The following is a 13,593-nucleotide window of genomic DNA, read 5'->3' on the forward strand; positions in this document are numbered from 1 at the left end:
CTTTAAATATACATATGCATGCCTTAATTATTCAAGTTCCAAAAATAGACTGATCATTTGCATAAACAATGTTTTTGTCCCTAGCGCTTGCTGCTACAAATACTGAAGCAGATTTTCACATGACTATCTGAAAATCTAGCAGCCTGTGTACACAGAACTGGTATGCAAATAGAGGAGAGTGTGCTGTTTCATTCCACTCTAGCCCCTAACTGCCCACTGCCAACCCCAGCTCACTTCCAGATCAGCCTTTCTAGCACACAACTAGAGCTGCCTCTCCAGATCCTCAGCTCCTACCTACATCACAGGACTCCATCCCTCACCTCCAGCTCCCATGGCCAGGCTTCCTGAGGCATGGCTGACCCAGTGCAGTTTCCAAAGGAGAGGTGAGAAACTCGTAAGCAAGAGAGAGTGTGCTTTCTACATCTTGGAGTGAATGTCCCCAAATGCCCAAGTATACAGGACTTCAGAGCTTCTGAATTCATTTTCAATTTGGAGGTTTTCCTGTCCCTTGAGTCTTAAAGGGAGGGGATACCCTCACTTCCACATGTGAAGATGGAGGCTTAGGCAGGAATCAGCTAAAAAGCAGACTGTCAACCAGACCTAGGCATTTGCAGGAGTGAGGCACAGTCACAGGAAGTTAGGGATTATTGGTGGCAGTGGAGTTGAGGGCCTAGCACATACCTTGCTTCCTCCTTTTTTCAAGCCTGGCTCTTGTTCCCAGAGACTCCCAGTCCTGACTTTAGTCCTGTCAATAAATCCCTTTTCTGCTCCAGCCAGCCAGGGTTGGAGTCAGTAGATGGTAAACAGACGCTCCCACCCCACCCCTAGCTCTGCTCCAGGTAGCACACACACTTCTCATGCCATTTTTTATTTGGGGTGGCCAGGGGGAGGGAGGGAGCCTTTTTGCACCTTAAGTTGAAGTGCTCTTCCGGCTTGTCTTCTCTCTCCTTCAACTGTGAGGAAGCCCCATTCTTATCACGAAAAGGGAGAATTGTGGTTTTTAATATCCGTAAATTAATTATCAAATAATCCTCAAGACTTGAGTAAGGCCACATGAGAACACTTGGAAGGAGTGTCTTGGGAACAGAGAAAGCCCCTGGTCAGGGTCTCCCCCAACCCCCAAGGTCCTGGAGCCCTCATGGAAAAAAGCAAGAAGTAAACCAATGGCACCTCCAGTTGAGGCAAAGACAATCCGCGCCCCCCACGCACACACACACACCTCCACCACCCCCACCATCCTCTGTAAATGAGGGGGTGGGAAGGGCGGTTTATCCTAAGAACAGGTCTCTGGGGGCCAGGCTGGCCTGGGGCACAGGGTGTGATGGCCAAGGTCGCTCCTGATGGCGTCAAGTTGTTCCTGAAGCAGCCGGGCACGCTCGTCCAGGCTGCGCTGCTGAGCCAAGACAGCGGCCTTGCCAGCCAGCAGAGAGCAGTAGGCACGCAACCCCTCCTCTGGCAGTGCCCGCACTAGCACCTCGCGCAGGGCTCGCTCACGCCGCGCCACGTGCTCCTTCAGCTCCTTGGCGTCCTCCTGCTGCCGCTGCAGGAGCCGGAGTCGCTGCAGAAGAGAGGCCTGAAGTGGCAGGGAGAGGGTTCCTTGAGTGAGCTGGGCGGGCGCGCCACCGCCCCCGGGACAGTCCCAGGGGAGACCGAAGGCCCCTCCCCGCCGCGCTCGCTCCCCGCCCCCTCACTGCTTTCCGCCAACCTGAACCCCTTTTTACCCGTTCCTCGGGGTCGCTGTCTTCACCTGCCCGTGCCAGAGCCCGGTGCACGCGGCCCAGGCGGCTGCCCAGCAGCAACAGGAGGCCGAGCACTCGTTCCAGGTCGGCCATGAACCGAATGAACCGCTCTAGCTCGCGGGGTGCACAGGCTTGGCTCACAGCAGTCTCCAAAGCTGCCCGGCGTTTAACCCACACCTGGGCCACTCCCCGTAGCCGCTCCTGCTCTGCATGGAGGTCCTGCAGCATCTTTTGGAGGAGGTCAGCTAGTTCCACCTGCAAGCAGGGCCTGGGTACTCAGGGCTGGGGCCAGGCCCCTGATGTCTCAGCCAAGACTCTGGGCTCTTGCCCCACCCGGCCTCCACCAGCCCCTCCACACTCACTTTCTTGGCGTGGATACTGCTGGTTAGCTCAGGGCACCCCTGGCCAACTGGCTGGTCAGGCAATGGGTGGGTGGTAGGGTTTTCAGAACTTGACTCCTCCTGAGAAGTTAGCAGGAGCTGGGCGGAGTTGAGCAGACAGAACCTGGTGACAAAGTCAGAGTTCCCTGGGTTTTACTGCCCCAGAGTTCCCAGGTTTTGAATCTGGAGTCCCTAGTACCCCTCACTTACCCTGGCTCAGAAATAACAGCATCCTCCTTTCCAGCCCCCCCACAGGCTGGCCCCATTGTAGCCCAGACCTCAGCTAATGGAATCAGGCCATCCAGTAGGCCTAGAGGTGGTTCTGGGCTGGGGTGGGGGACAAGAGCATCACCCAGAGAGGAATCTAGCCTGGCCAGCTCCTGAACCAGCTCTTCAAGGCGCTGACTGGGCCATGACGGCCTGGAACCAGGCTGGCCGGTACCCCAGGCCAGGGCAGTATGGTCCAGGGGCCCTGGAGTGTCTCTGCCTGGAGGTCCCAAGGCATCAGTTGGGAGAAGTTTGAGCGGGTCACTCTCTGCAGCTGCAGGGGGGTCAGTGGTCAGCAGTCCAGTGGAGTCATCCATGGATGGGATATCACCATTTGCGGTCCCAGCAGGGCTACAGCATGTGGTCCTGGAGACACCCACAGAACTGTTCACTCCCTGCCAGCAGTCACCTGCCTCTGCAGTCTCTGGGCACTCACGGAGGGGGTGTTCCAGGGGGACTGTAGCCGGACCAGCCCTTTGACCCAGGTTAGCTCCATGCTGCTGGTCAGAGGCATAGGAACTGGAAGTGGAAAAGACACTAGATCACAAGTGGTAGCCTCCACAGTCCACCTGCCCTTATCCCCGCCACCTGGACTCCCAGGCTCCAGTCAGGCTTCCGTGGCCCCCCAGCATTTTGTGATGTGTATGTGTGTGTGATGGGGGTGTCTCACCTCTGCTTAGAAGCAAGAGGGAATTCACCTGGTTGGGAGCTCTTGAGTGGCACAGGAGTCTCCATATGATCTCCTTCTGACCAGTGGCACTTCTTTTAGGAAAACTTCCTCACTGGGGAGGAAGGAGAGCCGGGCAGGCACAATGCAGGTTTCTGAGACTCTCTTCTCACTGTTGGTAAGGTTGCTCTGGGGATCCTTTGCAGGACACACCATTGCAGCCTCCTTCTGAGTCAGGAACCTGGAGGCAGGGACCCTACACTGACCAGAGTGGCCAGGAAGGAACCTCTTGGTGCTGCTCCCGGGAGATTGTAGCATGTGTGTGTGTTGGATAAGGGGGGTGCAGTTTGCAAAAGACAGTCAGAGGGCTCAGACTGAGGGCAGGTGGAGGGTCCTCCACTTTCTTGGGCAAGAGCAATGAAAGCTGCCTCCCCAGGCTTTGGTCCCTTGAGTGGCTCATGTTTTCTTACCTGGAAAGTTTGGTCTGACAAAATGGTCTGGGGGGTTCTGCAACTTGGGGATCGGTCTGGAAAGGTGAACAACAAACAACACTTAGAAGAAATGTGGTGTGAGTTTTCAGTGCTCCAGATGCCCCACCTTCAAACCCCACCCCCAGGAGCTCCCTTCCCCACCCTGCCTGCATCCCCAATCTCTTCCATACCTTGACAACAGCCATGACCCTTTCTGAGCCTCTCCAGGGGCCCAAGACATCCCCTGAAGCACTCCAACTCTGACTGGCAGGCCTGTAGGCCTCTCCGAGTTTCAAAGACCCAGGATCCGGGTCTGCTGTGCCTGGGGGCTGGACACTGGGCAGCCATCCTATCTGGTGACCTTCGAACTCGGCCAGCGCCCGATGCTGCAACTCCTGGGGCTCCCACCTGGTGAGGCCAGAGCTAAAGCAGGCCTCGCCAGGGCATTCCCCCGCCGGCCCATGGCCCGGATCCCCGCAAGCCAGCTTCGCCGGCTCTGAGAAGCACCACTTCCCCTGCTGGTTCGCAAGGCGCCCGGGGCTGGCGGTTCCTGGCGCGGGAGGCCGGGAGCGCGCCCGCCCCGCCGCCGCGTCGGGATGGCTGAGCGAGGCCGAGCGCGCGTGCTCCGCGGCAGGCCGTGCTGGTGGCGCGGGCCGCAGGCGGGCAGGCAGGCTCACGCGGAGCTCCTTGCGCTGGAAGGATGTCTCCCGCAGCACTCGCCGCTGCGCGCTCCGCAGCCGCTGGCGGTAGGCGGCCCGCGAGGCCGGGGGGCTGAGCGGCTCGGCCGCCCGCGCAGCGGCCTCGGCCTCTGCGGCCAGCGCGCAGAGCAGCGGGGTGGCCTGCCTGCTGAGCGGCTCCGCAGCCCCGCGTACCTCTGCGGAGCGCGGCCCACTGCTGGCGGCGGGCACGGGCGCGCGCCGCGCGGGTGTGTGCGGGGCGGCGGCGGACGCGGGGGCCGGGCCGCCCCGCACCGCGCGCACGTAATCCCAGTCTAGGTAAGGGAAGAGGTCGGTCCTGGGCGATGGCGTGCGAGGCTCGGGCCCGCCGGAAGCGGCGGAGAAAGAGCTGTAGGCCGAGTCAGCGCGCGACGGCAACCGCTGCAGGTCTAGGCTGCGAGTGGAGGAGGCTGGAGAGGAGCGGTTACCGCCAGGACCCAGGGCCTCCGCGGCTGTGCGGGACGGCATTGAGGCGGCTGGCGCGGGGTCCTGGAGGAACATAGGTGGGGTTGTTGAGGGAGGAATTGAAGGCTGGGGCTAGGACAGCCTGCTGGCCCCTCCACCAGGGAAGCAGGGGCCAACACCGTCCTTTCCTGGTTCCACTGCGGACAAACCCCATCGCGCCTCCCCCCCCTCCCCCAGATTTTGGCAGAACCGTGTGGGGATCAGGATGACAAGGACTGCAGTACAAGCAGCTGTGGAGATCGAGGGCCTCTGGTCAGGAGAAGGAATTGGAGACTAGAGTCTCAGGGGTTCATAACAAGGACTCCTATGAGTTTGAATTGAAATTCAAAAAACATTATTCTTGTGGGTTGGTGGGGTGTGATATGTTTATTAAATAATACACAGTATAGTGTAGACTTAGTAAGGGGTCCGTGGTTTTCACCTGACTTGCAAAGATGGTGCAAAAAAAAAAAAAAAGGCTAAGAACCCCTGGACTAGACCATGCTCCACTGGGGCTCCCCCACACCCCAGCTTCTACCCTGGTATCTCCTAGGACCCCTGGCACTAGAAGGTTCAAATGCTCCTTTCTTCCCCAACCCGGTCCTACTCAAGCTGCTTTCTGGACGTTGTGTTCACTTCTCCGTGTGATCTTGCCCTGATAAACAGTAATCGAGAACATTCTGAAGTCCCCGGAGAGAAAAGAAAGGATGGGAGGAGACCGGGGTAATGGAGCAGGGGCAGCTTCACAGCCTTCCTCCCTCTCTACGTGCTGGTTATTTTCCAGGCACTTTGTATAAATATTTACCTTGACCCTCACAACCGCTTTCTCCATTTTACAGAGGACACTGATGCTCTTGAGGGGGATGGGGGTGGAATAATTTGAGCCCTGCCTGGAATCATTGCAGCCAGAATCAACTTCCTAGAAACAAACCCAGCTGCCTGAAGCCTCCATTAAAGCCTGAACTTCTCTGTGGGAGTTTGAGGTGTCATCCCACCTCCCCTCAAACTATTGGCAGGTTCCGGGATAACATGGTCTAAGGCGGCCTTTTGAGTGACTCACCTGCCTCTTTGCCCTCTACCCTTGTTCTCTGTAGGACTCAGCTCAGAAGTCTCCTGACTTTTGGGGATCCTACAGTGGCCTGAGCTCCCCATCACCCCACTCACCACTGCACTGTTGGCTTGCTTGTTATTCCTCCCTCCCATTCCACCCCTGAACTTCCTGAAGACAGGCCCTGATCTTATTCATCTGTTTCCCAGGGCCTGGCACTGGGCCTGGCATGTAGTCAGTGTTAAATATTTGTTTAATGGCAAGAGAGAGCACAGGCTTGCAGGGAAATGGCACTTGTAGAGAAGGAAGAGGGCTCCCTTAGCCTCTGCCCACACATCTCCCCCTCCTTTTGTCTTTTCTGGGGAAGGGGACAGTATGGGTGGAGCAGTTGTCACCATAGACACATTAGGAACAGTCAGAGGGCAAGCACAGCTTGAAGCAGGACTGACCAGAAATTGAGAGCTCCCCAGTCCTAGGAGAAAGAGGGAGGGGAGGAATTGGGTCACTGTGCAGTGCCCAGTCTGGGACCATGTCTCTCACCCGGAGGGGAGAGCGGCTCTGAGTTTTGGGGACCTGGAGCTCCCTATGAGCTCTGGGAGCTTTAGGAGGGCTTGCCTTCCTGCTGCTTGGTAGAGAATACACAGTAGGGCGACCTGTAGATGCGGTGGGGACTGAAAAGCAAGTTTATATGAGCTTTCTAGACCTATTTGGAGCTCAGAGTCATCCGAGTCATCCTCCACTCCCTTCCCTTGGGCCCAGGATGCTAGAGATTTCCTGGACAAGACAGACAGGGGGGTTAGTGTTAGGAGGATGTGGTGTTTCCTACAAGGGAGAGGCAGCAGCTGCTTTCAGCAGACCTGGCACCAGAACATCGTGGCTTCACTCACCAGGGGCATCTTTCTGCCCACCAAGCCCTGCAGGTCAGTTCTCACACTCACATTTGGGGACCTCTTCTTCTGCAATGTGTTTCTACTCTCTGGACTTCAGAGGAAAAGAAGAAAACACAGCTTCGCACCCTGGCTTCCCAATCACTGGTCCTCTCTTTTCCCAGTCCCTTTGAGTCTAGCCTGGTAGCACTGTATACCCTGGTTCATTCCACTCAAGTCTGCCCATGTTGGTTTGCTGCATCTAGAGATAGGAATGGCTTTAAAATAAAAGATGTGGGAAGTGGACTTGGCCCAGTGGTTAGGGCGTCTGTCTACCACATGGGAGGTCCGCGGTTCAAACCCCAGGCCTCCTTGACCCGTGTGGAGCTGGCCCATGTGCAGTGCTGATGCGTGCAAGGAGTGCCCTGCCATGCAGGGGTATCCCCCACGTAGGGGAGCCCCACGTGCAAGGAGTGCGCCCCATAAGGAGAGCCGCCCAGCGTGAAAGAAAGTGCAGCCTGCCCAGGAATGGCGCCGCACACACTGAGAGCTGACACAACAAGATGACGCAACAAAAAGAAACACAGATTCCCGTGCCGCTGACAACATCAGAAGCGGACAAAGACGACGACACAGCAAATAGACACAGAGAACAGACAACTGGGGCGGGGGGAGGAGGGGGAGAGAAATAAATAAATATTTTTAAAAATAAATAAAAAATGAAAGATGTTTCTTTAGAAAAGGCCTATCTTATTTGTGAGTTACTGTGTTGACAAAGGAGTCTGAGTTCACCAAATGAAAACAGTTTGAAGTGGGCAATAAAAATATGTATGCATGTTTTCTTATTCAGCCAAACTTGTCTGGACGATGCTTTTGCAGTGGTAAAACCAGCAATTTGATGCTCTTTACCAAACCTGCTAGGGCAGATGAGCCCAGCTGTTTTGGTGGGTGTTTTGGGGCCTCAGCACAAAGAGCAAGGAGTTTTCACACTTGCCTGGCTGCAGTGAACCTCTTGTAGTCCAGTCGGCCCCTGTGGCTGGGGGTGGCCACACACCAGTTGCCCCACTGTCAGTGTCAGCTATGGGATGGGCTGCAGAACCAGTGTCTGCTGTCACACAGGAGGTCAGAGGCTGGAGCTCAAGGAACTCTGCTGACATTTTGCTAAGCCTCTGGAGAGCTGGGGCAGCAGCTTGGAATCCCAGCTAGAAAACTATCAGACTTGGGGTCCTGGGAAGTATTCAAACATATTTGTGACCTGAATGAAGGAGTGAAGGACAAAGAAGAGACAAAGATGATTTCAGGGTTCAGAGCTGGGGACCTGGGAGATAGAGGTACGAGTCTCAGGAAGGAGGAAGCTGGGAGGGGGGCTGGCCAAGAAGTCCAGTGGTCATTCAGTCTCGGGCCTGTGGGCTTTGCAGTGTCTGTGGCAAGTCTGCTGGTCAGCTGGGATGTGGCTCTGAAGCTTAGGAGACAGGCTGGGCCAGGTAAGCAGGCAGACGCAGGTTTTAGTTAGAGGTTGTGAGGAAAATAGATGACAGTTTCTGGTGGGTAAAACCACACTGAAGCACTGGGAGGAGATCCAGGGAAGGTGACAGGAGAGTGCAGGAGAATGGACAGCCTCCAGTGCAACCAATGATCAGGAATTTAAAGGAACCTCTCTCAAAGGCCGCCTCACATCTGACTGCTTTGCCGAGGGGTTGTCCAGGCCGCCCTTCCCGACCGAGTCTTCCCTTAGTTCGGGGTATCTCGCTGCCAGACTGAGTTCCTGGATCCTGAGCCGCTTCTTGAATCCCAGCACCCTAGGCTAGTTCTGGCCGGGTGAGCATTCTGGGGAGTTCTGTGGCCGTCTCTATTCCCAGCGGATCGCACCCCGCACTGTCCTGGCTTGTGGGCGCCAAGAGCGCACCGTGCAACATCTGCGCCCTGCACCGCAGGCTTACTGGAGTCAGTCGCTCCAGACCGCTCTCAGGGCCCTGCGCCAGAAATAAGAGATGCTCACGGCATCCAGGAGAGAGGCGGGCGTGGACCGACCTCATACCTGTGGGTTCAAGCTCTGGGAGTCGAGACACTCGAGGAAGGAGAGAGGCCCAGGCCCTGGGGACTGCAGGGGGCGGAAGAACCACACTTACGACCGCAGCGCGCGGCCCCGGGGTCACCAGGAGAGCGGATGGCCGCTGGCCGGCTCACTTCAGGGTTCACAGAAGAGGAAAGAGGGCTCAGATTGTGCGCAGGGCACAGTGCTGTCCCGGGCGGGACCTTGATTGCCCAACTGCTCCGCGGCCAAAGGGTGGGAGCGGAGGGTCGCAAAGCCCCTGCATGCTTTGGCCACATCAAGCGCTCCGCCAGTAACTCCCGCAGTTGGGTGGGTCCGTCTCCTCCCCACACCTCCGCGAGGAGGAACCGCATGCAGGGGCCCGACTCGACTCTGGACGACCAGGCTGGGCGCCGAGTGGAACACCTCCAAACAAAACGCACAGGCTGCTCCGCCGCCCTGGCTTCCCCCACCCACCTCTGCATCGCCGGGATCTCCCACCTTCAGGGCTCCAGCCCGCCCCTCCGGGGAAGCACGCTCTCTCGCCCCGGCCCCCAAGACCTCCGGCCACGCCGCGTACCTGAAGCTCCAGCCCGAGACCCGCTCCTGGGCAGCGGTGACATCAGAGCCACGGGCTCGAGTTCCAGACCCCACCTCCAGGCTCCGGAGCCGCGGGGGCGGTGCCACGTCCCATCGCGGAGGCGGGGGCGCTGAGCCCGCCCCTGAGCAGGGTCTCCATGCTAGCCGGGCCGGGGGTGGGTGGGACTCCTGTTCCCCGGCCGGGCACGGGCCTCTTGCCCCGGGCTGGAGAAGCCGCAGCTGTGAAGAGCACGGAGGAGGAACAGGGTGCCGGATTACCGCCTCCAGTGAGACCCGACTGAGCGCACCCTTAGCTATTACCCGGGTCCGGGTCCGGGTCCGGGTCCCAGGGGCCCTGATACCCCTCCTCTTGGGGGAGGCCCGGGCCAGCCTCCCTAAACACCAACCTCCTTTCCTTTCAAACTCGGCTGAGAAATCAGACCTGCCTGGTTCTCGTGTCTCCAGCTTTGTCCCTCTGCTTGACGAGCCCACATCCCCCTCCAAATCCCCCATTTCAAAAACTTCCAGCTCTTTGACTCGCATCACCCGCTCCATCTCCCTTTCTTGCCCCTTTCTTTTCATTCCTCTTGCTACCAGAGCATAGGCGCTCCTGGCCAGCCTCTGGGACCAGCCGTGAGGCCTGAGGATTTATGTGTTCATCCCAGCAGCCCTCAGTGGATCCTTTGGGGGATGGACATTTGCATATGCTCTCTAGTTCCTCTTACACGCCTTCCTATTCCGAGACCTCCACCATCAGCCTTTGTTCCCATCAGAAGGACCTAGCCACAGGCAAAGAAATGCTCCAAAGAATGCTCTGTCTGCCTCTGCCACTGCTCTCCTCCCTGCTGGGCCCCCAACCTCCTCTGCCCCTACTTTCTAAACCTCTATCCTCTGAATAACAGCTCTGTCAAGAAATACTCTATCCCTAGATGGGGCTGGAGTTGTCTTTGCTGAGCGCCCCCAGCCCTCGGGGCACTCTGCTCTAGGCACGGCTGCCCTCACTTTCCTACAGGATCAACATGCCTGGGGGCAAGGACCATGCCCTCCCATTTGGCATCCCTGACTGATAAGGGTTTATTGGCTGTAATAACCTGGGGTCCAGAATGCTGGTCAGTGGTCAAGGTTGCCTTCCTGGGGGCACTGTGTGCCTGGGCACTCTCTAGGATCTTCTGTGGGTGGAGGCAGCTGGTAGTGCCTGCTTCTGAGCCTGTCTTCTGAGGGGCTCTCTCCTGGCCCTGCCCGTTCTTCAAACACCTTCCCAACCTGGGCATCAGCCTTGGCTGGCGTCTGGTCTCTAAGACAGTGAGTGGGTCAGAACCTCTTGGCTTTGAAAGCCAGCCCTTTTGAGACACTGATGACATGTTGGTCTCAGAGCAGTGCCACAACAGAAAGAATACACCCCTGCGACCAAAAAGTCATTTCAAAGTGGTTCCATTTTAATTTGTATTTTCTGGAAAACATGAAGGGTCACAGAGTCCTCAGCAGTTCTTCTTAACCATTGCCCCGACTGTCCCTTCCTGTCCCCTTGCTGCTCTTGCTCACACTAAAGCAACTCTCTTCCTAAACCTAGAAAACTCCTCCTGAAATCCTGCCCGCCCATTTCCCTCCTTCTAATTTTCTCTTCTGAGAAAAAAAACACCAGCCCTTGGAAAGCAGATGTGGCTCAAGTGATTGGGAATCCTGTGTTTGGTTCCCAGGGCCTCCTGGTGAAGGAAAGCTGGCCCACATGGACAACTGGAGCAATAAGATGACACAATTCAAAAAGAGAGAGCGAGTGGAAAAAGACAATGAGACACAAGAGACCAGGGAGTTGAGGTGCTCAAGTGATTGAGGGCCTCTCTCCCACGTCGGAGGTCCCAGCACCAGTTCCCAGTGCCTCCTAAAGAGAAGACGAGAAGACAAGCAGACATAGAAGAATACAGAGCAAATGGACACAGAACAGACAGTGAGTGCAAGCAGCAAGGGGAGGAGGAATAAATAAATACATCTTAAAAAAAAAAAAAAAAAAAGCAGCCCTGGACATCAAGGAGCTGGCCTGGTACTATTGACTAGACTTGGTATTCTCTTGTTGAACACAAACATCAACATCAGACAAGGCCACTCTGTGACCAAGATAGGTCAAGACAAGAACAAGACCACTCTGTAATCATGTCTGAACACAGTCAAAAAAGACAAACATTGTTCCAGCCACAGAAATAACCAAACATCCTTCTGTCCTGGCTATTATGAGTGATTGCTATTTCTTTACCAAAATTATAGCCTTAGCCTTGCTGTAGTCTTTCCAGATAAGATTTAGTAATATACCCAATCATAGAACTTTTCCCACTTCCTGAGAGCATGCAATCCAGAAAAAAGCCCCACTTCCTTAACCTCTCTCCAAAATCACTAACAAAAGCCCAAATCCTGTAAGTACTTACTTGAGATGTCCCATGTTGTGGAGTCTCCTTCCCTGCAACAACCAACCGACCCTACTAGCTCAACTCCAGATGTGTTCCTGGTGCTCTCTGACTAGAGGGCATTGACAGTTCCTATCACTTTATTACAAATACCCAAAGGAACTTGGGGTGTGGGGAACTGAAGGAGAGGGGGAGAACTGCAGCAAAGCCAGAGTTGTCTTAGAGGTGGCGGGAGGGCATGGAGAGGATGGAAACATACATATATTTATAATTTTGTTCTGCTACATAATTAGACAGATGCCTGTACCCCCAGTATCTCTGGGAGTGAAGCTTGGGAGAGTTCTTTAAAAGCACTCCCCAGATGACTGGACTTACCCAGAGTTAGAGCCACAAACCTTGCTGGTCCCTGCCAGGCCCTTCCTCAAGGAGCTGGGGAGGTGGTGGGCCTTCATTCTATGTGGTTTGGCACTTGTCATCTATGTTAGTCAGCCAAAGGTGTGCTGATGCAAAATACCAGAAATTGGTTGATTTTTTATAAAGGTTAATTTTTTATTTGGGGTAGAAGCTTACAGTTGCAAGGCCATAAAGAGTAAATTACTTCCCTCACCAAAGTTTATTGCCATGTATTGGAGCAAGATGGCTGCCAGTCCTTGAAAGGTTTCAGCCTTCTTCTTCAGGCTCCATGGTCTCAGCTTCTTCTGGTCTCAGCTGTAGGCTGGTATAAGGCTCATCTCTTTCCCCAGGACTCATTTCTTCCTGGACTCAGCTGCACTGTTCTCTCCACAAGGTCAGCTGTAGACTATGAGCCTCTTCCCAGGGCCTCAGCAGTATCTATGGAGCTGTCTATTCCTCTGTGTTCTTCTCCTGTGTATTTACTTCGTCCTGTCATTTTTCTTTGTGAGTCCCCACCCACCGCAGGGACTCATCCTACTGACATGGCTGAATCAAAGCCTTTATCATAATTTAATCAAGAAAAAGTGAAACCTCTGAATCTAATATGCCCAGAGGAACAGACCATAATCTGTTCAACATAATCCAATATCTATTTTTGGAATTCCTAAACAATACCAAACTGCTACATCCTCTGTACTGATGACACTGTGCCAAAGCAACCTCCCACCCAACAAGTCCTTGTGGCTTCTTTGATGCCCACACTCTCTTTGTTGGATTTGATTGAAGTGAAGTAACAATACTAAGGCCACATCTTTGGTGCCAGGCAGTGTGTTTACATATCTTTTTTAATCCTGTCATTCTTGAGAGGTAGGGGGGAACATATCTTTTTTAATCCTGTCATTCTTGAGAGGTAGGGATCACTACAACCCCATTTTACAAGTGAGAAAACTGAGGCAGAGATCAAATGTTTTTGTCAAGGTCATGTAGCTAATAAGCGGTAGAGGCAATTTTAACCTCATGATATCTGGCTCCAAAGGCCGTACTCTCACAAGAATACCACCAGTGAAAAGAGGTGCAAGATGCAGATGCTCACATGGCCTTCCTGGAAGAGCAGGATTTGGACCTCGGATGAGCAGGACTAGGAAGTGAGTGGGAAAGGTGGAAAGTGAGCAGCAGCAAGACACTAGGCAGGGCCTCCTTGTCTCTTTGTCTTCAACGGACTGACATATGTCTGGGCTAATTTTCAAACATGGTTTCCGGGGGTTTGTTTGAAAGAGCTGGTAGACACATTTGTTCCTTTAGGTACCTTTTCAAGGTCTTCTGCACCTTTATTTTCTATTTGAAGGTAAATCTTGGAGCTCATTCACAATTGATAGTTAGAGCCAGCTCGTTCTTTTTAACTGGTATGTAATCACCCATTGCATGGTATGGTAGTTTGAGGTTTTGTGGACCCCAGATAATTATGTTCTTAGATTAAACCATTCCTGTAGGTGTGAACCTATGGTAGGTGAGAGATTTTAATTAAATTACTTCAGCTAACGGTCTTTGATTAGATTACTTCAGTAAGGCATGACCCAGAATGGGTCTTTTAAAAAT

The 13,593-nt window shown here is 54.6% G+C and overlaps 1 protein-coding gene across 5 annotated transcripts; it reads right to left on the reverse strand.

Annotated features, from left to right (window-relative positions):
* Positions 1-852: 852 nt before the first annotated feature.
* SHROOM1 (shroom family member 1) lies at positions 853-9,477 on the reverse strand. Of its 5 annotated transcripts, XM_071209994.1 has the most exons (9): positions 9,210-9,472; positions 7,592-8,783; positions 3,715-4,728; positions 3,524-3,579; positions 3,085-3,168; positions 2,330-2,905; positions 2,102-2,243; positions 1,722-1,994; positions 853-1,573 (listed from the first exon to the last, which is right to left on the reverse strand). In XM_071209994.1, exons 3-9 carry the CDS (start codon positions 4,705-4,707, stop codon positions 1,274-1,276), a joined length of 2,424 nt encoding a protein of 807 aa, XP_071066095.1. In that variant the 5' UTR covers positions 4,708-4,728; positions 7,592-8,783; positions 9,210-9,472; the 3' UTR covers positions 853-1,273. The 5 variants fall into 5 exon arrangements, with proteins under 5 accessions (XP_071066095.1, XP_071066091.1, XP_058134561.1 ...); XM_071209990.1 differs by having other exon boundaries at positions 3,085-3,294; positions 7,592-9,477; XM_058278578.2 differs by lacking the exons at positions 7,592-8,783; positions 9,210-9,472 and having other exon boundaries at positions 3,715-4,837.
* Between the last annotated feature and the right edge of the window lie 4,116 nt (positions 9,478-13,593).

Source organism: Dasypus novemcinctus, chromosome 2, assembly GCF_030445035.2.
Source record: "Dasypus novemcinctus isolate mDasNov1 chromosome 2, mDasNov1.1.hap2, whole genome shotgun sequence".
NCBI classification, from domain to species: domain Eukaryota; kingdom Metazoa; phylum Chordata; class Mammalia; order Cingulata; family Dasypodidae; genus Dasypus; species Dasypus novemcinctus.